The following is a 26,948-nucleotide window of genomic DNA, read 5'->3' as shown; positions in this document are numbered from 1 at the left end:
GGCAGATCGTGTGCTGACAAACTTTTTAGCGGTGAAGCACTTGTAACAACACCACTTAGAAATAGGATTCGTTTGTGTGGCAACGTCTCGAGCGATGGTTAGTAATTCGATTCATCGTGAATCGAGTCGAAAGTACTCGAAGGCAGTAACGCGTGCCATCAGAGCACTCTTACTGTCCACCTTTTGAGGTTTGTCTGTTCATACGATCGCCCATGCCCAGATCACGTCCGACGAACGTTTCAAATCTCCGTCGTCTTCCCCAAGGAAAGCGCAAGTCTACCTCTCTGCCAGAGGTGTGCGTACTTTATTTTCGCGAAACGATTCAATTCCTTGCGCACGATTGGTTAACGAAATGGTTCTTGCAAAAGTAGCAGCCTTACACGATGAAACGAAGGGAAGGATTTATCGAAGATCACAAGGGGAGGGACTCTCTGGATCTTCGAAACGAGTTCGACGCGTTCGAAATCGAAGAATGTGAAAGAGAATTGGAGATATCGGAAGCTTGATCTAGATCGGTGAATCGTCGCCACGCGACGACGAGAGAGTTCGATGAAGCACCGCAAGAGCTTTACAAAATGGTTGTTCCTTGTGCTCGTGGTTCACGAAGCCGCGAGTTTCGCGTAAGATACTATCAATGGGATCAGAGTCGCTGATAATCTAGCGGGGCGTGAGGTAATACGTACTTAGATTTAGATACACGCGTAGCTGGCCCTAAGTGGCCTCTACGAAGGAGCTGGAAGCCAAAGAAAAGAGCTAGGTCGTGTTTTCGTTCGTGCGAGGAAGAGCAAGTGGATGGAAACGAAGTATAGTACGAGCTACGGTATGACATGCTTTCACAATCGATTAATGACAATTATTTCTCGTTCGAATAAGTTTTACGAATAGTCAGTGGTAAGTTTTTCCCCTCTTTGCCTAGAAAATAGAAAAGTCACATAGAGTAAAAGTGACACAGTGCTTCAACCTTATTTTAAGCAGCAAGTGCAGATTTTTTACACGCAAACGTCTTTTATTGTGTTTGAATTTAAAAATTGTGAAGTATTTAAAATGCTCTTGCAAGATTTAATTATTACTCGGACCGTATCGTGGCTCGATACTGTAACACGGCTGCGTCCGTGGTTTTAAATGCCAAAGCTTAGACACTACTCGTGTAATCATTTAGTCAGGGTTTAGTTGTTCGTCGTCGTTGATAAGCGACTCGGCTGACACGTGTCAGACAAGTAAATTGTTCGACAGTTACTTTACGTTGGTACTGCGACGAGAAAAAACGACGAGGGTGGAGAGAAATGGACGCGACGACGATGACGTTCTCTCGTCCGGGCTGACCAGCAAGGAGGACAGTGGCGGTGGCGTCGGGAGAAAGAAGACAATGGTGGCAATGAATAAAAACGATCGAGGTCAGCCAATCCGAACCATCGATGGCTCGTCACTCGAGTCATCCGTCCGATAGTCTCTTATTTTTTGGGAGATTTTTGTGAGAGAAGGCAACCGATACATATTTTTTCATGTGATACGAATTTGTTACAGAGATAGCCTAGTTTCACCTGTGATCTGTTACTTAGTTCCCTTTATCCGTGTCTGTTGGTCGCTGTGTGCAATATTCTCGTACGTACGATTATGGTAACGATAATAAATATACTAATTAGTAATAACGATAGCGTAATAGTGAGTAACGGTTAACGATGATGGTAATATCAGTAAGTCGCTACTATTGTAATTGGGTATATCAGCAACGATGCGTAATAATTCGCGCGACAAGAGAGACGTCCGTGGTGTTACAATAATTATTTTCGCGGGTAAGGATTCGATTCGCGATGGTTGTGAGCGAATTTCTGTTCGGCCGTCGGATTTAGTGGCGAAGCAACCAAAGATTTTAACCTTTCGCACTCGCCACGATGTTTTGCGTGGCAACTCGAGCGGCTGTATTTATTGTTGAATTTCGTTATCTCCAGTTGATAGAAGCGAAGTATTGGTTCGGGGAATAGGTCCCTTAGGCTGTTTATGTCTTCGTTTGGAAAGTGACATTGTGACGTAAAATTCCTCTACGACTCTGTAATCTTGAATACGATGTGTCTAGCTTCAGTACAGTTTCGACGTTCGTAGCAAGCACACGTATCGCGAAGTTTTCCACTACTCGTGGTGAAAGTTTTCACGCGAATTTGATTTTGAATTGTACGTATGTTCGTGTGACGTAGTCTCGGGTACAAGAAATAGAAAAATTAGTGTCATAGCGAGTGTGTAGCAGCGATGACCCACAAGATTCTGGCAATTCAGAGTACCTTGGTAAGTGTTTATGTAAAACATCACACCAGACGCAACTACAGAACTTAAACTCCGATAATTACGTTTTTCAAATTGTAAACATAGATAATATATCAAAATGTAACACTTCCGTATGTTAATTTTTATATATTCATTTACGCGCGACATCGTCTCGAGTTGCAGCGCTGTCCAACTGAAAAAGTCGTCGAGCGCAAAGGGTTAATTGTCATCGTTTAGAGAACTTAGAGTCCACGTCACGCATAGGCGAGTGTGCCACCGATTAAACATCAGCTTGTACAATTTATCGAAGCCCACTATCCTTTTCCTGTTTTCTGGCTCTCGATCTCTTACGTTTAATTCGTTTACGTCGAAGGAAATCACGTATCCACGTGATACTAGTCGTAGCAGTATTCTTATTTCGTTCAGTTGATTCCCGTATCTCGCCAGTGTTGTATTTAGCACTCTCTACCATTCTTCTTCGATTAGGTTCGAGTGTAATGCATACACGTTGTACTTTAAGCTGCCAGTATTATTAACTGTAATCGATAATGCATATCCATGTTAACGTTTAAGACATTATATTGTCCCCTACCCGCCCCTAACGGACGATGTGATGGGAGACGAACGAAAAAAAAAAAGTATAATCTATATCTGTACGTATATTTATTTGGCGTTCTATTTATTGCATTGTGTCGTTACGTGCCAATGACCTCACTGTCATGGCTCTCTCGTGTATACCGTTGATTTAATCGTAAAAACATAGCGAGGTAAATTCATGGTAATCTTATTATTACTATTATTAGGTATTTAGCGAACGTAGTCTGTAAAACGCCATTTACCAAAATGAAAAATGAAAAAAAATACAGATGAACACAAGGCAGTCGTAAATTGTGTGGTAGACACTAACTTGTAGATACTTCCTGTACCTTGAAATTTATATGAAGTAGCGTTTAGCTCTTTACGTATACACACCACTATACGTATATATATATATATAAATATATATATATAAATATTCTATTATTATTACCAGAAACACTAGCGTATAGTCGTTTATAGGAGATCGGAAGTAATCGAATGGGTAAACGGGAAACAAGTCCGATATTATATAGACGCGAATCGAGCGCTGTTGTACACTCTTACATGTAAAACGGTTTTCGAGCGGTGTGATGTGCAATAAAGAGCGGTTAAGAGCGATCTAGTGCGGTCGCGCGATGCTTGGGTGCGATACGGTATTTTTGTTTTTAGCATGACAGACCACCGATGTTCCAAAAATCGACTTCACTAGATAGTCTTGTGTACTCCGAACAACTCCCTCTTAATAATAAAATATTTAATAAAACAACAGACCAATCTGTCTGCTTTACGGTGTCGTCGTTCATTCGCCATCGTCGTCATAATCTTAATTTAAGTGGAACCTTAATATGAGTGAAACATTTTAATTTCGATTAATCGTCATGCTCTCCCATTTCCTCCTCTTCGATGTATCGAATGCGCTCAGGAGGTCTCCCTGTATCGACCGACACTTCGACGTATTCTTGATCCTCCATTTCTCCTACAGGCGTTTCTGAAACCTGCGAGTAAAACGTTCAGAGTTTGGAGATCGTTTATGTTAAGTATTTCAGTTTCACCATGAATTTCTTTACCTCCTCTATCACTTCCTTGCTTATTTCCCGAGAACGTCTCTTCGATGTCCGTTTTTCTATTGAAATTACACCAATACTTTTATAATCGTCACGGAAATAAACTTTTGAATTTATTGTGCACATACTTGGAGTAACAGGAGGGTGTTTCTCAGGAACCTTCCGTGATGGCGTGGAACCTGTCGATGGCCGATCCTAGAATACAATTAAGTTTAATACCTTCGTATCACTTCTATAATACAAGTGTAGGATCACCGATAATCGAACTTCGTCGCCATGATCGCTGCAGTACGAAGGCCCGCAGACATCGAACTTCTCCGGCACTCGTCGACCCTTATACATCTTGCCATCTGTTCCTTTTATCATCCCTTCCGTCAGCTGAACTATTTCCGGTCCCCACTGAGTAAGGAAATGACCTACTCGCATCACTCTCTGTTGAGGAGTGGTAACGGTGTGACTTCCGCCGCAGTACCGATTGCACAGATGATCTCTGACGATTCGAAGAAGAGTATCAAAAAAAATTGACTTCTTCGAACTTTTATTACAACTTCCAGTCGAATAAAAATGTGGTGATGTATACATTTTTTAAGTGTCATCGACTGTTTTGATACGTCGAGCAAATTTGCTTGGGTAACGAATTTGTATTGCTTCGATATGTACCTAGGAGTCTTTACAAGTGTTTCCGCCTTTGCACTCTTCTGCTTCCTCGTCTCCTCCTGCATGGCTGCCTCGAATTGAATCATATTTCTACTATGAGGTAATCTCCGGTGCTGCTTTCTAACTTGATCCAATTCATAAGTCAGATACGGCTTCATGCTCGTGGTGCACGGTAGCGTCGCCACTTTGAATTTCTGTCCAGGGTCCATTCTCATAACCACGTCCTTGTCGCAGGATATGCATTGAACGTCTCTGGTAACGTATAAACGATTGAAAGGAAAAAATTGCAAAGGATTCTGATGAATATCAAAAATTGTGGGACTCGACAGTACGTGAGAAGCTTCTTGGTTCCGGCTGCCTCGAGTTGTTCCCTAGCTTCCGCCACTTTCTTCAGCTTCTCCTGGAGCAACTTCAGTCGATTGTTCACGAAATCTTTCAATGGAGACATTTCCATTTTGTCAACCTTCCCCTCGATCTCTTTTTGCACTTCCTCCAACGCCTCCTGCCAGATCGATTCTTGCTGTCCTAGCTTACTGATAGCTTCCTCGAGGCCTTGAGCAAGATCGTCGCAGGCAGCGTCGAATTGATCGTAAGAGACCTAGAAAATAAATTCGAAACGCAGTTCTTTATCAACTATTCGTTACAAACGATGATTGAAAATCATCGAACCTTTCTGTTTATCGCCTGAGCGTCAGCTTTATCGGCCAGAGCGTCTTCGAGGTCCTCTCTGTCGGCTTTGATGGTCTTCAAAAGTTCTACCTGTTCCAACAGTGCCTGAAACATAACTTTTTATTAGAATTTCATCAGAAATTTCACGTTGATAGTTTTTAGAGACCTCTAATTACAAACTTTAACGTTTATTACTAACATTGAGATGCATCTCACGATTTTCACGATCATCGATCAAGCGATCCGCAGTTTGGTTCAGTTTCTCCATTTCTGTTTGTATTTCATGGATCTTCGATCCTAAATCATCGATATCGGCGGTGCCTGTCACACCAGCCATTGGTGCACTCTCCACTTTCTCGTACAGGCACGTCACATCTTTCTCCAATTTCGAAACTCGTTCTTCTATTACCTGTAGTTCTTTGGAATCTACCGTTTCCTGCTCTGTTTTAGCTTTCGTAGGCTTCTTTGGACTTCCCTTGGGCGTTTCTTTAGGCGTAGCTACTGGTTTCTCTGTTTCTGCTGTTTCTTGGTGTTCTTCAGGGTTTACCATCGATTCCGTTTCAGTATCGCCCGTTGCTTCGTCAGTTTCTATCGGCTTGGGTAACTTTGGTTCACTTTGCGCGATTTCTTGTCTCGATTCTATGTGCTCAGTAAATTCTGCATGCGTGTGATGACATTTTTGATTAGAAGCGTACTAGAAAATTTCGTTCAAGGCCCCAGTAAATAGTTGTTAAACGATAATGAATTGTTGGATTACCAGTCGTTGCCTGGATAATCTTGTCGTCCAATCTTTTTAATTCAACCTTCATTTCCGTGACTTTCTGTTTCAACAAGGCGACGTCGTCGTGCATCTCTTTTACGTCCACTCCCCCGAGAAGCTCGCTTAATGAAATTCGTTTCGTCGGATGGGGATGTTCATCACCGCTGGCTTCTCCAATTTCAACGGCCACGGACAGCTCAGTCTGGTCCTCTTCCGCGTTGGCGATTATTTGCAAATTTTTAACAACGTGATCCAAATTGCTCAGAGCGTTTTCTAAATGATCCAGCCTTTCCTCGAGCTGCGACGTGTCCGCCGTTGCGAGGGTCGTGTCACCTTTGATCACATCTTGCACCATTTTCGTCAGCTGCAAGTCAAATTTCTTTCTACAGTCGTGTTCTTACAGTTTCGCGAAGTGGATATGCGCTCGTTGTTGAAGTGAATTCATTCACATTTGTCAGATTAGATAATAATTCAAGCAATCAAGTTATACCTTATCAATACCTTGTTCACTGGCGTCCAATCGTTTGGTGATGTTGATGATTTGCCAAACATCGGTCAGGGGATCGGTGATTTTACCTTTCAGACGTTCAACCAGCTCTGGAGTTGTCGCTAACTCCTCCAATGCTTGAAACCGTTGCTGAAGCTCGTTCACCTGTACAATTATTTTATGAAATAAGAGAAGTAGAATAATCTCTAGCAATTTGATAAGAAGAAGCGTGTTTCTGTTACAATTTGCTCGAGCCGTTTAAATCCCAATGCGGTGGGTGTCGCACCGTCAACGATTGGTTCCACGAAGATGATAGTCTCGCATTCCCCTTCTGTTCCAGGACCAATTTTCTGCCTCGAACCTTTCGTTTTTTTCATCTCTGTCTTTTCTTCGGCTGTCTGTTCGGATGCGTCTAATTCAACGTTTAGTTCAATTACAATTTGCTGATACATATAATCGATAAATTCCAAAATTACTTCGCTTACCATCAATCACTACATCCACTTTTGCGCTTAGAGCTTCAGTTTGACGAACGAGTTCCTTTGCGTTAGTGGAATCGTCGATAATACTGTATTCTTGGAGATAAAGCGATGGTCCTGCTTTTAGAGAACTTACCATCGTCTAGAAACGGACATTGTTTAGCACGCTCGCTGTTATTGATTAAAGTTTCAAGTAAAGGGAGGAATGATTTAATTCTAACGAAGAAGAACAGTATTTTACTTTGATTCGATTAGCATCATCGCCTCGATACTCGACTTTGGTCGATCCTAAGTTTATCTGATGCAGTAAAACGTGCAGGAAGTTGTGAAGGATATTCAGATTTACTGCTCCCACCTAGACGCGAACGTAAAACGATGCACCTGTCGTTAAAGTACGTCTTGTATCTCATATCGTGATAATATATTGTATTTGTAACAAAATGACATAAGATTAATTATTTTACTTCGGGAGTTCCAAGTGCAAGATCCAACATTTGTGGCAACGAAACCTGTAAACTGGCTATTTCCTTATCAACAGGAGGCGACGAAGGTGGTGATCGCGTAGCTTTCGTCGCCATTCTACTTCATTCAGACAATTTTTCAAAATATTTAGCGAAAAAAGAACATAATAAAAATTTCATTCGATTTCGTGGTAACCTTCGTTGCAATTCTATCTCTTAGATGTCATTCGAACTTCATCATTTTGATAAATTTATGATTTTCGACTGTTCTTTCGCAGCATTGGACATGCGACGAATTTCAATGAAGAAAGCTTTTGCCTTGAAAGAAAGACATTATTGGATACTTCATTAGTTTTATTGTAATTTATTGTACATTCTATAAGTTTCATCGTAATTTCTTATATATTTTAACAGTTTTATTGTATTTTCTTGTATATTTCAATAGTTTCATTGCAGTTTATTTTATATTTCCCACTTTAGAAGTAAGAGAGAGAACGATATATGAAAAAGCTATAAGAAAGAGTGAGATAGATTTTACCTACCTTGCTGAGGGACCCCTGGCGCTATCTCCGTAATAAGTGCTCATTCTGGTCGCATATACATGTACTTACTTGGCGTGCTCTTTAAAGTTTTATGTGATTTGCTGTGTTGACTGAACATTTTTAACTTATCGTGCGTACATCTTTTTTAAATATGTTAATATACATGTATTATAACATATGATAAGTCCACGTGCTAATCTTGAATACATTTTTTGGTTATGCATAACCTTATTTCGAAAGTGTCGTTCTGGTCTGAAAGTACAGGGTTGTGATTATTATTAGTTTATTTCGAATAATAGATTGAAATTAATCATACTGCTAAAAGCCTATTACATACTAAAATTAAATGTTTCTATTATTCCCATAAGACTTCGTAATATATTTTTTCGTTTAATAATATTTCATTAAACAATAAATTATTGTGACAGTGTTTATCTGTAATAAATATTTTATATCGTTGTTATCATTATTATGTTCTTTGAAATTAAAAATGGATGATGCGGAAGTTATAGAACATTTTTATGGGGTATATTTATTATATTGTATGAATGCAAAATATAAGGGAAGGACGTACATAGGATACACGGTTGATCCTAGACGTAGACTCAAACAACACAATGGTGGAAAAGATCAAGGAGGTGCTTGGAAAACGAGTAAAAGAGGACCATGGTAATTGTATAGTTATATTAATTGTTTTCTGTTGTATTAATCGTATGTGATTTTATCAAAGAAATAATTGTTTGCATTTAAGGAATATGATATTGATTGTTCATGGTTTTCCGAATAGCACATCTGCACTTAGGGTATGTATATATGATTTCTGTTTTTAATCTTTAAATTAGGAAGTTAATTTATTTTTGCTTTTAGTTTGAATGGGCCTGGCAACATCCTTATGTTAGTCGTCGTTTGAAACATGTACCCAAGAAGAAGACACAACAGAAAGTGTTTGAATTTTGTTTGTTAGTTCTGTCAGAAATGCTAAAGGTGGGACCTTGGTGTCGTTTACCTTTAACAATACGTTGGTTAGACTATGAATTCTTTCAACAGTACTCTTCTCATGTATCTGCTCCAATGCATATGCCCATATGTTGTGGAAAAGTAATTTCTCAAAAAATTAAGAAGACAACTGATATACTACAAACATTAGACGAATCATCAATAATTTGTTCCATATGTAATTCATTTTTGGAAGAAACAGATTCAGTTAAATGCATAAAACCTAATTGTAGATTGGTAGCTCATTTAATATGTTTGGCACAATTATTTTGTACAGACAACATGATTTTGCCAATTGAAGGTACTTGTCCTACTTGTAATACCAGTGTCTTATGGGGAGACTTGATTAGGAAAAAAATTGGTTGTTATGGAAATTTGCAAGAAGTCTCATCAGATGATGAAGACTGTGCCTGAAATAATGATAGAAATCTTTTAAATTGTACATAATTTTAGTAATTTTTGCAAATTCGATCACGTTTGATTAATTTTACTTTTTTATTACTCTGAGCATTTTATATATTATAGACAATCATACGTGAAGTAAATTATTATTATTAATTTCTTATTTTTTATTTTATCGCGTAAATCTTGAATATCTCATTCAAGTTTATGTTTTGTGATGTGGTGATGTCACAAGGTCCCTACCCTTCGGTTCGCCAAGCACCATCCGCGCACGGAGAGCGTTTGCGATGACTGTGATAGCGATAGGCTGTAAGTTTGCGATAATAAAGCCTCTTTTGAGTCCCTTTCCCCGTCCCTGATCCCTATAGCTGCAGGAGGAATGACCTTTCCCTCCTAGCCCTTAGAAAAAAGGAACCAGTCAATCCGTCCTACGGTTGAGCCGTGGAGCGCAGCACGAAAAGCGCGCCGCAATTAAAGGGATCGAGAAAACCCAAAAGTCATCCTTTGACCGGGAAGAGATGATCGAAATCCACCGATCGATGCCTCGAACAATACCGAAACGCACAGCGTACCTCTTTAAAGAGCCCTAGAAAGAGTCGCGGAAGTCGAAAGACCGCACGAGAAATTAATTAGCGAGTAGCGAGTCGATTTGAATAGCGAGTGATAGAGAGTGAGAGAGCAAAGTATCTTAGGGAGAAACAAGTAAGAACTGTGGTAGTTAGGAGTGATATCGAATGAGTTCTGATCCACTAAAGCATTTCCTTTTGTCGTCTACTGGGTCCAGTGCCCCTCTGGCGCGGTAAGCGTGTGGTGATCGAAGGTTGCTCGCCACGTTTATCCAGTAATTTGCGTAAATTTGGTGGCCTTTTTGGCCAGTCCGCGTCGAGGCAATAGGAAAAGAAACTGTGACTTCAGTATTCACGCGAAAGATCGTAAGTAAGCGAGTATATCGTAATATAAGCTCGATTTGTATTAAAGTAAGCATTAATCGGTACCATGTTCGCTTAAGAAGTCCCTCCTCGCGTTCCTTGGGCGAAGAAACGTTAGTTTCCCGTCACAGTTTTAAGAGAACAACAAATTATATACACATTTATCAGTCTTTATTCATAACTAATCGACAAATCAAAATACAAGGTGTGGCTAAAAAGCAATGAGACTAATTCTTTAAACTATTATGTTCTTCAAAATATGTATTTTTTTGTTACACTATGTACCATTTAAAATCCTGTGCCTTGGAAGAAAAGCATCTCAAATCTAGAACAAGTCGTTTAAAATTGTATATATTATTAACATTGACGATTTGAAACTACCAATGACGATAGAATAGGAATGAGTCCAGTCTCATCACTTTTTAGATACATCTTGTATATTTATATATGTACGTATTTGTTTCTGTGTATCTTGTTTAGAGATGTAACATTATTCGTTAAGGAGGGATAAACAAGAGAATTCATTTGTCTGATCGATAATTAATTATAATTGCAATTAAGTCGAAAGCTAAATCAAGACCAGCTTGATCCTTTTGTGCGAATTCATTTACGTCGTGATTGAAATGCCGCAAGAATATGTTCTTTCGAGATTTTAATCAACGACGAGCGTTTCCTCTGCGCACTTTTCACGCATTAATAAGCGTTTAGGTTTATAATTTCAAATTTGTTTAGCTTAATTCATTGTCCAAGTACGCCTACAATTTACATTTCGTCTTTCTACACACGATTACGGAATATTCCAAGATGGAAATTCAGAATATATATGCTCTTCTTGTAGACTCTCTTTTGTACACGATCGAATGACTACCCGAATCTGTACTGGTTAAAAAAATATTCATACATTACGAAGTACTCATTTCTATTGGCAATATCTATCTTTATGCAATGCCAAACTGAAACATTGATATATTTTGACAGAATTCCATTTAAAAACTAGACTCTAAAAGATTATTGTAATATAAACGTGTTCGAATTTGGCAATGTTATGGAAAAATATTCTCAGTAGAAATTGAGCTCGTTATATATGAATTACTTTTTTACAGTCGTGGTAGAATTTCTTCTTTTTTAAGTCTCAAAAGGAACGCATTTGTGTCTAAGTACTTGTGGAGTTCAGGCACGTTGACGTTCAAAGACACATGGCGAGATAAGAAACTGGAAGATACATAGGAAATGCCAAGCGGAAATAGAATAAATACAATATAAGGCGACGAAAGAAGAGAAGAGAGGTTGAGCCCATTTTACAATTGCCCTTTCAAATTTCTATCGAAACTTAAAAGTTGATTCATTTTTATGCGTAAATCAGCGTTGAGTTTTGCTCAAATTAATACGTATCCAATCGAGTAGAATTTACAAGCATGTGAAACGTGTATATGTCTATCAGAATACGTACCAACTATCATACGTTTGCGTATAAATCTATTTGTAAGTTCACAAGATGTGATTATTCGACAACAGATAACACGTAAACGGATTTAGACGAGGTCACAGTAGTAGAACTATTCTTTACATTAGGTATATGTATAGAGTATATGTATATAAACATTTAACACATGGTTCGTTACGTCATAGTGATAATACGATCAAGAAGAATTTGAAATAGCCAAAACTCAACGCTGTCTAGAAAATTGATATCGTACATTCAAACGTACAAACAAGTCCAAGGATAAAAAAACAAACTATACACTCTAATTCTCTAAACCTTCCAGTTTGTCCACTTTTTAGTCGCGCGTATAATCGTACATGCAAAATTAAATGGGACACAACGTTCTCGTCGATTAGGTTGCTATTCTATTATCGATACTTTTGTTTTTCTTTTTCTTTTTTATCTAATTTAGCTTAGTAGCTTCGTGAGGTAGCACAACTCTTTTGGTAAGACTCGGTACAGTGGTGTAACTTCGCGGGTAATTCTCTTCACCGTGATTCTGTGACGATTCCAGGCATTCAGAATTGGACGACGTCAGACATTCGTGGAGGAAACTACAAACCGTGTTTACATAGGCATCACGATAGGTAGCATAATGTTTGACGTGCGGGGAATTCGTGAAGAGCACCAGCTGCACTCGTACGCCACGTTCTGCTCGTCGACTGGCAAACTTTTCGACGTCCTTGAAAACACAGACAGCAATAGCGTACAACCTCCACGTGATAGCGAAAATGCATTATCAGTGAGAACGGTCTATGCACGTGCATTTTGTTAAATTTCGAGTGCTTTTCCGAAAGGGAATATTTACAGATCGACATGAAAGTTGAAAGAGAGGTACGTTACGTACGATGTATGTTCTACATTTGGTATTAGAGATAATATTTCAGAAACTAATGAAAACCTCAAACTGGAATGTTATATTTGGGATCCATTTCTTCACCTCTGCCTCTCTGAGAACAAATTTTCTGTCGATCAGCTGACAAGTGGCCTCTTCGAAAGAACAGCCCTATAACAGTCTCTTCTTCGAGTATACGTACCGATGCTGGAATTAAAGTATCAGCGTTCGAGTAGAGAAACAATTGGGGCCAAGAATAGGATTCTTCTGCAAGAGCGAACGGATTTGTTTGCACTGGGTAACCACGTCCAAAGGCGTGAGCTACCACCTAAATAAAACCGATTATTATTATACTATCAGAAAGATATACTCGTTAGAATGAAATATTACTGTTGATACCTCCAAAAACCATAATATGGAAAGCACGATCGTAATGAAGAAGGACATGGGTATATTGGTGACCGGATGCCCTCCGATGATCGTGCTGATCGCTCTGAAAAGAGCGGTCAGTCTTCTTTCCCCTGGCGCGCTATCAAATATCACACCTTTCACCTGTAATCTCATGTTTGTTAAAGCATGTGAAAATGACTAAGCAATACGTACAACAATGACTAAACGATACGAGGTTTTTCTCGAAGGTGAAAGGTGACGAAATATTTCTTTACCTTTAGCGGTGTATTGGCTTGTTGCATGGCAAGGCTCACATGCTGGTACAGAAACGCACCGCCGTTACTGAAGACATGGAAAAATATCGGATGCTTATCTAGACTCTTGTCCGTGATCACCTGGATCAATCGTTTGCCGATGTAGGGCATTTTGTCCCTCCGCCAAAACAAGTATTCCACCGGTGCTGTGTATCGTAGGGTGATGCAGCTAGAAAAAAGAAGGTCGCACGAAACATTAGATAAACCAACGAATTTAAAATCTCTATTAATTAAATAAGTAGTAAGTAAATTCTTGATCGTCGGCACGATTTGCCGGCACACTCCATCGTGTCCATCTCTCTTTGCCAATCCCATCAGCTCGCGATCGTATCCACATTTTATCCACAATTCCGTTACAATATACCTCCGTGTCTATATACATTCGTCCTTCTACTTGACCCTCACTCCTCGAATCATTATCGACACGCGCTCGTTGCGGTAGAGAAAATCGTTCGTCACTCGCACTCGCTGTAAAAACCGTTACCTACGGTCTGAATCGCAGTGTTCCGATCAATCGAGTCTTCGAAACGAACGGAAGCAGCACGGCAAATAATCCAAAGTTAGGAGGATACCCTGACAGAAGTACCTTTTCTCTTCGTAGATCGCGCTGTACTTGGCCAAATACTTGTCCTGACAGCCAGCCCATCCTAGCAGCACCACAACCGGCCGCTTGTCCTCCTCGTAGACGAACACGAACTCCTCGCGCTGATCCGGACCGCCCGTGGTTAACGTTGGATCCTTCGGGGACGGCGGAAACGACGGGAACATGATGTAGTAGTCGAGGTCCTCTTGATCGCTCATCTTTCCTGCTTCTTGTCCTCCTTCTCGCGAGGATGCGAGAGAAAGACCGAGCGAAAGAAACACAGCCGGTGAAGAGGGGTGCCAGCGAGCGAGCAGCCAGAGGGTAGGAGGAGGAACCGATCGGCGGCAACCAGAGAGAGGACGAACAGCCCCTCCACCACGACGGATCCTCGTCTCGGAGTCGAGCTTGCGTCGTCGCCGCCGCTGTGGAGAGCACCGCTGGTTATCGCGGGATCGATACTGAAAGGCTCGCGCCAAAGTTAGGTTGTGTCACGAACGAGAACGCCGACAATCGTCGACGCCGAGTTTTAATTCCCTTCCTCGACGTTAACAGGACCTTCCGTCGGGTGTACGTCAGTCGATCGATAGCTAGCATCGATCTCGAGCGACTTTTTCGATCCTGTATAAAAAGTAGTAAGGACGACAATGTTCACTTTATTGAGAAGGTTATTATTTATGCTTAGTAACGATGACTAGATGTGCTGAGTAACTGCTGATAAACAGATGTTGGAATGTGTTTGATGTATAGATGTTTCGTACGATCTAGCTTTTCCACTGATTTGAAATTCAAAAGTGATCGTAGCGCCAGTTACTCGGTTGGTGTTGCAACGATCGTTGTTCGCAGCTATCGGTGTTGCAGCGATCGTTGTTCGCAGTAGTCAGTATTCGTTGGTCCGTGTCATAGGTCACATGGAAGAGTTCGTGCAGGCGTTGGGCGATGGCGTCGCTCGTCTCGCAAAAGTTCAGTCGGCGCACCAGCAGCGGGCAGGCGCTGGACCGCTCTCGGAGGCTGCGTGCGGGACGAAGAGCGAGAGAGAGAGAGAGAGCGGCTGAGATTCAAACTCGAAATCTAACGAGAAACTCTCAGAGCCACGCGAGTGGCCGCGCGATACGGCACGGGGTGTTTGAAAACTGGCGATAACAGTGCATCGCGCCCATGTGTACCGAGAGAAGTGCGACTATGCTGTGGCTCCTGTGTTCCATATCGCTCCTCTGTGGATTTGTTCTGCCGTACGGTGAGTAAACGAATGCAGTCTCGTTCGAATTCTCCTCGTTCGACGGTGTCAATCGATGAAAAATTTCGCTTTTTGCGAAGTAACACGGGCGTAGAGTGGTTGTTCGCGAATGTTGCATCGCGCGGGACTTACGATGGACACGCGACGCGATCCGACATATTAAAGAACGAAATGTCAGCTGTGATACTTGTGTCGACGAAAATGTTCTCGTTACGAGGATCGACGAGGGTTACCAAAGAAAATAGGACTCGTGTCGGACTGTCGTTGGGTGTATTAATTCAGGGAAATTGTGCTCTTGTGCGAACTACGGATCGACGTGAATTAATTGCCACTTGAGAATTCTTTAACGTGCAACCCGTTGAAGTACCAACACGAGACAATGATACTTGTGCCTGTTGCTTTGGAAGGTTTTCCTTGCGCGATGTTACTTGTCGATTTATCCTGTCCTCGAATAATATTTTTAACAGTAACTAGTTTCTATCTATCTATCTATCTATCTATCTATCTATCTAACTAGGTTCGTATATGCGCGAAGTTTCCTTTATGAATTAAAGTATTCCTCTGGGTGAAGGCAAAAAGTTTTGATGAATATGAAGGGTTGCGATTCTAATAGTTGCGAAGAATTAATTACGTCTGCGAAAACGAGTTACTGCGATATTAAATTTTCGCGATACGAGCTGATTTTTCACTTCTTCGAGTGAAACAAATGGGTTAAACGTTCATCGTAAAGCAGAGCCTAGAAATATTTACTAAAGCAAAATTATTTGCAATTAATAGGATCTATTTTGTACACAGGATATCTTAACAAGGTAATTTTAACAGAGACACATCGGCAATCATCTACGCGTTACAATTCTCACCTTCGCACGTTGTCTAATAGAACTTTTCATAACGAGAGGGAGGAAGAAGGGTGACGGGGCGAAATGGCAATCGCGAAATGTCAACGAGTTTGTCAATTAAAGTAACGAACGCGGTGACGTTTAATTATGAAACAATATCGCTCGTCCCGTGCTTTATTCGTTCGCTCGTTCCTCGACGAATAGACCAGCCGCGTTTATGGGTGTCGAGCAGCGTTCTCCATTCATCGAGCCGATTGCGCCTTTGAAATCGCCGCGTCGCTCGAACTTTCTGTCGTACGTCGAAAGTAATCCGTATAATGGGGCGTCGGTTACGCGGGAACGAACTTTACCCACGAATTTTCCATTTCCATTATTGCACGCGATATTAATGACTTAAGATCGAACCATCGCGGATGATTATTGGGAAACCGGGCCGGCGTTGCTGTTGTAGGAGCCGTTTTCGTCGTTTCGCATCGACGTTAGATTTATTATTAAGCGAACTGTTATATATGTTGCATCTATGCGCCATATTTTGTTCGCAATTTTGTAATTATTATTCAAACCATCACATTTTGTTCTTTTATGGTGCGCTTGATGGTTGAGAGAGTATTAACGCACCATGAGCGGGTTGCCTGCTAATCATAGATTAAAAAAATATTAGAGTAAATGAAATTACTCTCTTACTAGGCAAATTTTTGAAGCTTTGAAAAATTAATCACTATTTTTTTCCCATGTTAGACATCAAATGATATGATAGAGAACTAAATCAATGATTTCATTCTTCTTAAACTTAATCCAAAGTTCATTGAAATCCTACTGTTTGTTGCGAAGATATTACTTCTTCCCTGAAGGGTACATAATCCCTGTTCTCTCTCAGCTCTACTAAAAAGTGCACCCAGTGACTTCCTCTAAATCTTAATTATTCGTTTCCTCACGCGACCTCTTTTAACATAACGCGTTAAGCGACGCAAGTACCTGAAAACCATATCACGGTTCCCTATAACGCGAACCAAGTGCAGATCAGCCACAGAAAAAAAGAAAGGCGAGAACCGCGAGGGAAGCTCTCCACTCGTCGGAACGAGCGAATCTTCGAGCGAGTGCTCAATCGCGGCCATAGCCAGCCGTTGAAATGTCGCAAATTGCACGACAATCATCTTGTCAACCCGTTCAAGTGTTCGCACGCGCGGTGCCGCTTAATATGAATTCCACGCCGGTGCAGGGATGACCTTTCTCGTAACTCGACGCCCGCGTTCCCTGTCAGACGCAACAATGACTCCCTTTGGTATATTACGTACGAAATACGCGGCGTCTCCCACGGAAGAATGAAATTCCTCCCAGAGTGTACTCTCGAGAATATTTTATCGCCGTCTGGACGCCGCGAAATACGTGGAACAGCTATTTCATTCGCTGTTGGCCATGCATCGCTGCTCAGCGTCGGCACTGAACGACTGCGAAATATCGGCGAGGGTGTACGCGGCACCTGTTTCGGACAGGGTAGTCTCGCGCAGGACCTTAATCGACGCGACCAGCTTCCGCTACCAAGATTTCTCTGTTATCCAACGACGGTTCGTTGGACGGTTTTGTTTTAAGGCTCGTTCTTTCTCATTTACTTTTGATCAAGATGGAAGGGAACCAGTTCCACGGGGTTACTTGGTAATTTTGTCGCGATGACTCTTGATTTTCCACTCGACGCGAATGGAAATCGCGCGGGAAATCGATGCAGGCGAAGCTTCCTGGGTGAAAAGTAGTGTCTTTTATTATTAGATCGAGTGAAGATAGTTTTAGTTGGAGATGAGGTTCTAGGATTTAATGATTTTGGTATTCGTTTACGTTTGAATAATATTTTCTATAGGTTTGCTTGAAACTCTGATCGTTAACTTAATTTCTGTTGATTCTGAATGTTCGTGCGAGTACAGCGTTCGAAAAATGCCCAGATTTTGTTGATATTTTCTTGGGGAAATGTTTCCACGAGGCATTTATAATCGAATACTCGTTTAAAACGCGCGATTGTTTTCCTACCCTTTATCCCGAACGAGTTCGATAATCAGCACAATTTTCAACGGCACGTCAAACATTTCGCGATCGAACGATTGCAATTGTTGACACGCCTCTGTCTCTACAATTGCCTCGTCGATAATTATCCGAAAGGGTTCATTTTTCCTCTTCGAGTACGCGCCGTTATTTGCATCGTTACACGTTATCGTACGGACGGAGGTAGAAAAATATAAATTTCGCAGTAGGTCAACGATGATTATGCAAATTCGATATACTTACGTTAACAAATTTGCAGAAACGGATGCACGAGATGTCTCGATATTTGTGCATAAAATATGCATGCTTTATTACGCGCACAGTGTGTACATACTCATCGCGGAACTTTGTCTAATTATTTCGATTACGTCGAACAAAACGACTCAAAGGGGACAGTCGTTAATTAGATTCCTTTAATTCGAACGTGACTGCAAATATTAAAAAATTTAAATACACACGCAAGAACATTTCATACTTGGTGAAAAACCATTTGACTCGATCGATGGTATAATAATTTATCTCTTCTTCAGCAACGTTGATAGTGTTCAAAGTTTCTCATCCTTCGACTAATATTGCAATCAAGATATGCAAAATTGCACGACGCATTCGATCGAAAAAGCGTCTCATAAACATTATAATACTTTCGTTAATGTCTTAAAGTATTTGTACAAGTTCTCTTTACTTAGAAAGCAAAGGGGAACGGCATTAACATCGGATTATTTAGCCGGTGGAAGGTTCGAAGGGACGAAAGACGTAGCATCTCGTTAATGGTCGTCAATGGAACGAAGTAAGCGCGATACCTCTTGAACATCTACGTTCATTATCCGCCGCCTCATTAATATTATACTTGGCGAGTCGCGCGCAGTGGAAGTTACTTTTAAGTGGAGCAAGCGAGTCAAGATCAGACCGAGCAGCTAAGCCCAACCATCTGCGATTGTCGGCGCTGAAGTGGTTGGCCGATCGCAAATAAGACGATAAAAGGGGGCGCGAGAGGCCAGCCGAGTAGTTTTCTCTAGATCGTACTGTTTTCTTCGATAACTGCAATTGAAATCCCCGGCCATTTTCCCCGAGATTTGAACACCGATTTCAAGCTTTTCTTTTCGTCGAGTCGTTTATTCAATTTATCAGCGAATTTGATCGCTTTCGAACGCTCGCTCGGTTGTTCTCGCACGATGTTCATTAAAACTCTCCGTTCACCATGTAACGGGATATCAATTACCGTTTATTCAGCTTTTAAAAAGCATGAATAGCCCGATATTTCCGATATTATTTCAACGTTCATTTAACTCGACGGTTTCCGTAGCTTCCTTTTTTATTTAATTTCTATCGTTTCTGTTGGACTTATTGCGCGTCTTTTACGAGGGAACCGCCACGATATTCGAAGCAATATCTTAGCTCGCCGGACCCCTCGAAGGTGAGTTAAGGCGGTCAATATAAACGGTACATCCTGTGTGCTCGTCCCGGCGCAATTTAGCCCGTTGAATCTATCGACGGTGGCAAGAAAGAACTATCAATTCGTTCCCGTCTCACGAGTGTATCAATTCTACCCGACGTATCGGCTATTTTATTAATGGTGTTGTCAGCGTGGCAGCCTATGAGATGGCCGAGCGAAACAGCGCGAAGACAAAGTTATTCGAACCGTTGTAAACGTGATACTTATTGTCAGTCCAGTGTTTGTTGTGCAAGTATCGAGAATCGAATTTTTCAGCTTGCGAATGCTCGTTACTTGCAAATCGTAGTTAAAATCGTAAATTTAAAGATGGAGATTTAAAGTTGGTACCATCGTACGAATGACTTTTTGTTGATTTGTCTGGTTTATTTAAAAATAATTCGTTTCTGTGGTATACACTGTACATATGAATAATTTTATAACTAAAGAACGATTTTAATTACGTGGAAGTTTGACTAGGCTATTGGAATGGTTGAGAGATCTTCGATAGATTCACGAGTTTATAAGAAACATGGCTCGTTTTAAATGTCTGCTTTTCGCTGACCACTGATTTCTCTTTACCCTTCTCTTTTATTTTTATAGTTCCTCTCTATATATATTTCCTCCGTTTAATTGTATCGTTTTAATTGCCCGAAAGGATCCATTTGCTAGTCGTTCCTAATGCATCGCCCTCGCTGAACAGGCCACGAAACTGAGCTGTAGACGTTAATAGTTGGTGCACGATAAACTGTTACGGTGTATTCGCTGGAAATTAGTTAACTACGTTACATCTGAGCGACAAAACGCGAGGAGTTTGCGTGTAACTAGTAATTAAGGATGAAGGAAATTCGAAGAGAAGTTAGTACTTCGCCTTATCTTGGTGAGCCTGTATCAAACGTGGTTTACGATCTTGTTAAAGCATTCCTTCGAACTATCGCTGGCCAAATTTACTTTTGATTATAGGGTTTCCATCCATTTCAATCTGTTAATACACGCGTGCTAAAATTTTTGTTCAATTAATTTCGAGCAAAGATCAAATCGATTTCGAAGAAGCGGATGACGATGTTGACGTCTTATTACACCACGAAAGAAACATGGAATTGCGTTGCTTTTGAAGCTAGGGTACCTGTCGATAGATTTGAATTTATTCGCAAAAAGAGAAGGGGGACTCGGCGACGAATCGATCGGAAAAGCTTGGGCTAGACAAACGTCGATGACATTTTAGCATCGCGCTACAATTCACTTGGTTAATTTCATTGATTACGCAGCAAAAATTTCAGCGAGCTCTCTAAATTTGCTCTTGATCAGTGCGTCAATGAATATTGATTGCATTACAGCCAGCCTGTGCGTTAATGATGCGTGCTGATGTGTTTTTGCTACGGCCGCGTAATCAATGAAGGCAGCCTATAGATTTACGTTGAACAATCACCCGTTCTCCATGATTATTTTCCGCTGTTGCAGCTACATTATATCGTTATATTAAAAAGTCATGGTATTTAGAAATTTGTTATCATGAATCGAGTAAATATTAAAATTCCTAACTGAATGTTAAATGTAGTATATAGTGCAACATATTTTCTACCATTTTTCCAACTTAATTGATTCGAGTGTATTTTTCTTTTATTTCGAAGCAAGTGTTTCAGTTTTAAATTTCAAATACGACAGCACTTTGACAAGATTCGTTATCCCTGGTCGGAATCCGGAAAAAGGTAATTCGACGAATTTACATTTCACTTGGCGTGCACGGGACGCGAAACCTTGTCTCGTGCCTTGCGAACCGACGCGATTCGGTCTGCCGCCTGAAACCACCAGTGACTTGACGCGAACTCTGTTAATTTTCGCGGCACACTGCAAACTGACGAGCAACAATGAACGACTAACTCTCCGGTTTGTCCCGACATCTTTCTGCGCCGCGGGTAATTAGTTCCGCAGTTGCGTGCTTCGAACAGATTTTGCGAATTAATGTTACTTAAACTTCCGTGTCGTTTAACGGAGACGAAGGTTACTCGTACTCTATGCGCACGAAAGAATTCGTCGAAGAGACAAACGAGTTACCCTGATCGTGGAATTATCCTGCGATGTAAAACAGAACCAAAGCGAAACTAACGTTTACTATTTTACCACTTCAAAGTCTCATTCGAACAAAGATTTCGCCATTTTTATCCCATTTCAAACCCTTTTATCGCATGAAACCTGCAATAGAACACCCAGTATACCGTCAATAATCAATTTATTTAACCGAAACCGAGCTCGACAGTCTAATTACTCTCATCGATGCGCTGCAATTCACCCCTGTTTCCGTTCTTCCGTAAGCATCCCCCGTATCGATTCCTCTCGTTCACCGTCGCACGCTCGCATTAATCAATCGTTCCCAGTGAGGCAACTTGATTAATTGATTGTTCCATCGTTTCCGCATCTCATTAGACGCGATCTCACGAAGACGTCTGACCGATCTGGGCATCGTCCGTTTCGACCGTTCGTCCGCGCAACCCCCATCGATCGCACCCTCGCGCTGGTACCGTTTCGCGATCCTCTATCGACGGAAGTTGCACCGGTTATTCGATTAGTTCGGTTGTTTCGCGAATGAGAAATCGTTTTTCGTTCTTTTCTGGTGTTTTTTTGTTTTGTTTTGTTTCGCCTGCTCGTGGCTTGGAATGAAATTTCCTCCGACCTACCCCGCTCCAATTTCCTTGTCGCGACGCGACGCTGCGGTAGACGGTGAAAATTGTTGCTCTCAGCCGTCGCGACGTCGACCTAAGGCCTGATAACTGGTATGAAGGGGGCTTTGCGAAGCGGCGCGTCACTGGTAAAGCTGGCTGATGAAAAAATTCCATTACGTTGTCTGGGCCCCCGGTATTGTTGCAGGGGGAAAGGATAAATTTCCGCGTTAGGGCACGGCGGCCTGCAGCCCGTCCACGGAGATAATTCGCGGGACAACGGAGACGTGTCCCTTTATATGTTCGTGGTTTTATTTCCTAATATGTTCCTGGTTTTATCGCCTGGTTCTTGGCTTACTCTTTGGTGCTGGGAGTTGGCTGCTTCTCGGAGAGAGGACGACGATTTGTTTCGCGGATAACGTTTGCGAGGAGGAACAGCGAAGAGAATAAAATGGCTAATTCTCATGTAGGCAGATATCGTCAGAGTTTTCAGAATGGGTCAAAAAGTAATTTAGATGCTTCCAAATGTTTACGTAGGTCTTTGTAAATAGTATAAGAATTTGTGTATTTTATATAGGATTTATTTCTTTCTTTCTTATATTACACAAAATTTGTTCAAGTATTTGTGATAAAAAATGAATATTTTGTTAGTTAACGTTTGTGGGATGATAGTATAATTGTTTATAGGAGACCGTTTAATAGATAACGCTTAACTGTATTTTCCCCAACATCGACTACAGAGAGAATACTATTATAGAACGTTAATAATGTTACAATCAATAAACAATTATCTGTTCGTGATCAGCATAATTTCCAATTAAAGTTAATAGCCAGTTAATATTGCTCTCAAACGTTAAATAAATGGCCAAACCATACGTTACACGCATGTTCACCGTACGTAATAGCCGCTGATGTGAATTAGAGGATATAGATATTTGATATCGTGCGATTTATAATATTAATTCAGAAACGGGGGAAATAGAGTCGAGTCAGCGATTTTAATTGATTCATCCGATAGAATCGTGCGGTGGTGTGCCGTGTGAGAGAGAATCAAATGTTTTTTCTGTCCATCCGTAGATTTTTGGCGTGACACACAGCGCGTATATATAGAGATCGATACCGAGAACCAGACGATCAAATCGAACACACTCTATTTGCGAAGTACTCGTTCAGTAGTGTTTTTAAGCGTTCAAACATGAACAGAATTTAGTTTAATCGTTCTTTGTAGCGCATCTCTATTTAATTTAAGAATACACGTGTGTACAGTACAACGTTTTATATCGTGACACGTATATTTCATGCTACACGAGAATCAAAGTACACAAGGCTAGATAATTAAATGAAAAGACTCTTCAATATAGCAGAGAATAAAATATAATTTTTTTTTATTATAAAACAGTAAAAACGAGAGAAATATATTCCGCTTTTACAGGAGACACTACGTTCCAATGGAAAACTCGATAGTAAAGATTAATAATAAATTCTAGCAATCTTTCTTAATTAAAGGAACTGGTAATTGTAGCTACAGAACGAACGATCCGTCCAAGTAACTTCCAGCAGACAAAGAATAAAGGCTGGCGTAGAAAGAAATAAAAAGTTAAAAAGGAACGATCTAAAGCCTGTAAGTTCGTAAGCAAATTCCAACGTAATCTTCTCATTTAATACTTTTATTCGTTCTTTGTGGTCTTTAGATTCACCAGCTTTCTTCAAAGAGGTATTATCTTTTACAAAAAAAAAAAAGCGAAAAAGAATCATAATGCAAAGTGAACTACCACCGTGGAATTCGCACCACCGCACAGTAAGTAAGAATTCGAGTAACTTGGCTATAACTTTCCATCCACGCCAATCATGTCATCGCAATTACGAAAATTCTAAAATAAACATCGGTTAAAAGTCAGTTTTCACGTTGCACGCGGCAATTCGCGACGTGCAAAGTGTATTTTGCTTGTAAAGAAACAGTCGAAATAACATTTCGAGTTAAGTAAACGATAAGTTCGTATCGATGAACTGGTTTACTTAAATACAATCGTAGATCTCCTGCCTAGCAAGAGTCTTCTTTCGTCAGCAACTCGATAAACAGCAGTTCGCTACAGCAACAGCAATTTACCGACGCAAACCAAAGAGCCGCCATTCCATCAAAGATATGAATTCCACCCCCGTTTTCCAGCATAGGAATAATTAGCCACGGGAAAAAAGCGTTAACGAGTCGAAGGGACGCGTTAAATTTTCCCACGCGGCCATTACGCGGTCTCCTTCGTCGTCGTCGAGAGACAGAGAGAAAGAGAGAAAAAAAAGTTGCGCTAATTTCGTAATTTCTTTCGCTGGATTGCCAGCCACTGCGGGGGTAGCTTAATTACGTCCCTGGCTGGTTTGCACGTTCGTTCACACCTATACTGGAAACTTCACGGATTCCACGATCTCTGCCTCTCTTTCTCTCGTCGAATTTGTGCCTCAGGTGTGCTTAAAACTAGCCGCGGGCGGAACACGATCGACGACCGGAAACGAGAAATCCTGCCGAGATGAGAACGACCTGGACGCAAGGGAGGATGGGTTGTTAATTGCCTGACAAATCGCGTCGATACCCCGCGGCGCACGTTTTTCACTCGTATCATTAACATTTCAGGGTGAAACGTTTCGTGGATGAATGTCGATGACTTCGCGTTTATCATTAAACGCGTGTACCGCGATCCATCGATTCAAGTTTAATTGATATATCCTGTTTATCACGTTTTATCAAAGTGACGATATCGGTTAGATTATTAATGTAATCGAACGTTGGATTAACTAATACAGTTTCGTAGTAAATGTAAATTCAATCGCGCTAATATACGAGGCAGAAATACTTCTCTAGAATCGCTATAGTTCAATTAAGGGATGGAAAACGTGTCTGCGTGGGATCGCGTCGGTGGGCTTCGTTTTTAATTAAAAAATTGCTTTCAACCTTTAAGCGGGTATAAACGTTCTTTAATTACCGTTTCGAGCGCATCAAACAAATTAAACGTAGCAATTCTCGTTTATAATTTCACAAAGAAATTAACTTGGACGGATTGCTCCGCGTCGAGTTCTACAGGAATGTAAACCTCGCGTCGATCTCTTGGGCTAGTGAAATGATTCGTGGAAACAGCCGCGCGTAGAAAGAATCGACGTTTGTCGAGGGCCAAGAGCGTTTTCACCCCTCCTTGTTATCGAGGTTTAATTAAACTTTCGTAACGAATTCGTCAGCCCAGTTGGTTACAACGGTGAAACGAACGAATTACTCTCAATCGCCGTCGGCGTGGCCTTGTTGCCCGCTTTAATCGTTTTCATCTGCAACGATTCTTTCCCTTTTCGCCGTCTTTCGCCGTCGTTCCCATTTCCCGGCCACGTTTCGCGAGGGGGTTGAAACGCGGCGATCGAACCACGGAGGCGAGCTCTCGCCCTTCGCAGCGAATCACGGGAAATCTGGAAAACGGAAACCTTTCCGCGTCGACGGATTGCTCTTGGATAATTGGCGTAATTGGACGGTGGAAATTATCAATACCTTTTCCTTCGACCATGTTTCGCTGGCTGTCGTGGAACGGTTTCGAATCGGCGCTTTATTGTCCGCCGTCGTTGGAAGAGGGTCAACGCGTGTGGCCAGACCCATCGTTTTTAGTTGGCTGACATCACACTATGTCTCTCGTTTGGAAACTGGGATTGAAACTGAAAAGCTGATGTTTGTGTTTCGAATGTGGTGTAGGTTCGCATGTGGGTGCACATACGCGTCGTGCAGTGGAAAGCAGACGTGTTACTGTCGCAGGATGACTTTTGCGATGCTTTTCCACGTCTCTGTTTCCAGTAGCTTGAGTAGATACTAAAAAGATATTATGGTATTATGTTATTTATAAAGGATGAATGAATAACAATATGAAAGTACGAAGCTTTTCGAACGATGGAGGATAGGATAGGGTTGAGAATGACCTAAAAACCGCAGCACAGTCGACCGGTTAAACCCCCTTTATCCGGTCTTTCGTGGAATTATATAGAAATGACTGAGGACCAGCACGGAACGAAGAAGATCGCGGAGACCAAGCGACGTCGCCGGCGTCGGTGGCATAATTGTTCTCGGATCTCCGTGAAGTTCTCGTTCCGGAAAGTTCACGCTTTCAATCGACTGGAACTCGCCCCGATGCGGCGCAAACATTCCATAAAATCTGGAACGGGATCGCAGCTGCGTATACGAATGTGTCCGTGGAATCGATTCCCCTAGCGTTTCATGGAACGCGAAAGTATCTCCGGTTCGGCCTTAATTACAGGTTTGGCTAACGAACCTGGCTCTTAAATCGAGTAAGCCGTGGCAACTGTTGCGAGGGATGCGGAGGGTTCGTACTTTCGGTTGGTATAATGCTTGGATAAGGCTACGGACTTTCTCGAGGGATGCACGACTCTTTCGCGGATCCACACCCCACCCGCGTAATTAATGCGCTCACGTGTGACGCTATTTGGTAATCTCGTATGCGACTTTTTCGTAATTGCATATTTTTTATAAATGTAAATCATTTGTTATTGTCCCTTGAGTTTTTCTGCATCTTTTATTTGAAATTTTTGGGTATGTATTCTGGATGTAGGTGAATCTTATTAGACTCTGGTTTTGGAGAGGGAAATGGGTTCCATTGATCTTCCTTCTTAGAAAAATTAGTACCGTCTTGTAATGTGTCTAGTTCGCGTGGAAGACTACCAATTTCTCTTAGCGCGTTTTGTACGCGCGGAAACGAAGGATCAGAGACGAGTTCCTCGATGAGCTTGCGGATAGTTTCGCAAACGAAGGGATTTTTATTGAAAGAAATCGCGAATCTATCGGGCTCGTTGATGAGATTCTTTTGTGGACAAATGGGCTCCCCTTCTCTTCCT

The 26,948-nt window shown here is 41.3% G+C and overlaps 5 protein-coding genes across 6 annotated transcripts in view; 2 read left to right on the top strand and 3 right to left on the bottom strand.

Annotated features, from left to right (window-relative positions):
* Positions 1-26,948, bottom strand: part of LOC143422091 (uncharacterized) — a 442,059-nt gene that overhangs the window by 107,859 nt on the left and 307,252 nt on the right. The gene's annotated exons all lie outside the window — the stretch shown is intronic.
* On the bottom strand, positions 3,697-7,469 carry LOC143433479 (uncharacterized). The gene is made up of 14 exons (XM_076910815.1): positions 7,419-7,469; positions 7,196-7,309; positions 6,952-7,096; positions 6,718-6,887; positions 6,479-6,640; positions 5,986-6,352; positions 5,428-5,885; positions 5,229-5,333; positions 4,892-5,157; positions 4,563-4,811; positions 4,158-4,392; positions 4,031-4,097; positions 3,906-3,961; positions 3,697-3,833 (listed from the first exon to the last, which is right to left on the bottom strand). Exons 1-14 carry the CDS (start codon positions 7,446-7,448, stop codon positions 3,708-3,710), a joined length of 2,550 nt encoding a protein of 849 aa, XP_076766930.1. The 5' UTR covers positions 7,449-7,469; the 3' UTR covers positions 3,697-3,707.
* Positions 8,338-9,391, top strand: Slx1 (structure-specific endonuclease subunit SLX1). Its single transcript, XM_076910950.1, has 3 exons — positions 8,338-8,626; positions 8,709-8,760; positions 8,825-9,391. The coding sequence occupies exons 1-3, from the start codon at positions 8,448-8,450 to the stop codon at positions 9,365-9,367; spliced, it is 774 nt and encodes a 257-aa protein (XP_076767065.1). The 5' UTR covers positions 8,338-8,447; the 3' UTR covers positions 9,368-9,391.
* Positions 11,612-14,251, bottom strand: LOC143422234 (transmembrane protein 53). The gene is made up of 5 exons (XM_076892727.1): positions 13,893-14,251; positions 13,268-13,475; positions 13,002-13,154; positions 12,805-12,930; positions 11,612-12,449 (listed from the first exon to the last, which is right to left on the bottom strand). The coding sequence occupies exons 1-5, from the start codon at positions 14,105-14,107 to the stop codon at positions 12,171-12,173; spliced, it is 981 nt and encodes a 326-aa protein (XP_076748842.1). The 5' UTR covers positions 14,108-14,251; the 3' UTR covers positions 11,612-12,170.
* The window catches only part of LOC143422253 (uncharacterized), a 52,652-nt gene continuing 40,610 nt past the window's right edge, over positions 14,907-26,948 (top strand). Inside the window, exon 1 of one of the 2 annotated variants that reach the window (XM_076892754.1) lies at positions 14,907-15,123. In XM_076892754.1, the coding sequence (XP_076748869.1) occupies positions 15,045-15,123 (79 nt within the window). In that variant the 5' untranslated portion in view covers positions 14,907-15,044. The remainder of the gene's footprint in view (positions 15,124-26,948) is intronic. The other variant, XM_076892753.1, reaches the window with a different exon arrangement.

Source organism: Xylocopa sonorina, chromosome 3 (assembly GCF_050948175.1).
Source record: "Xylocopa sonorina isolate GNS202 chromosome 3, iyXylSono1_principal, whole genome shotgun sequence".
Classification (NCBI taxonomy): domain Eukaryota; kingdom Metazoa; phylum Arthropoda; class Insecta; order Hymenoptera; family Apidae; genus Xylocopa; species Xylocopa sonorina.
Note: the sequence above shows the minus strand (reverse complement) of the source record. Positions and strands in the feature narration are given on the sequence as shown.

What these genes read in the sequence shown, in the direction of transcription:
- LOC143433479 (XM_076910815.1), bottom strand. Translation starts at nt 7,448, where the DNA reads ATGTTGGATCTTGCACTTGGAACTCCCGAA. An exon ending in ATGATGCTAATCGAATCAAA is followed by an intron (nt 7,097 to 7,195) that starts GTAAAATACTGT and finishes GTCCGTTTCTAG; the next exon opens with ACGATGGTAAGTTCTCTAAA. An exon ending in GCGACGAAGTTCGATTATCG is followed by an intron (nt 4,098 to 4,157) that starts GTGATCCTACAC and finishes ATTGTATTCTAG; the next exon opens with GATCGGCCATCGACAGGTTC.
- Slx1 (XM_076910950.1), top strand. Translation starts at nt 8,448, where the DNA reads ATGGATGATGCGGAAGTTATAGAACATTTTTATGGGGTATATTTATTA. An exon ending in ACGAGTAAAAGAGGACCATG is followed by an intron (nt 8,627 to 8,708) that starts GTAATTGTATAG and finishes TTTGCATTTAAG; the next exon opens with GAATATGATATTGATTGTTC. An exon ending in ATAGCACATCTGCACTTAGG is followed by an intron (nt 8,761 to 8,824) that starts GTATGTATATAT and finishes TTTTGCTTTTAG; the next exon opens with TTTGAATGGGCCTGGCAACA.
- LOC143422234 (XM_076892727.1), bottom strand. Translation starts at nt 14,107, where the DNA reads ATGAGCGATCAAGAGGACCTCGACTACTACATCATGTTCCCGTCGTTT. An exon ending in GCGATCTACGAAGAGAAAAG is followed by an intron (nt 13,476 to 13,892) that starts GTACTTCTGTCA and finishes TCTTTTTTCTAG; the next exon opens with CTGCATCACCCTACGATACA. An exon ending in ATACTTTAATTCCAGCATCG is followed by an intron (nt 12,450 to 12,804) that starts GTACGTATACTC and finishes TGTGTTTTCAAG; the next exon opens with GACGTCGAAAAGTTTGCCAG.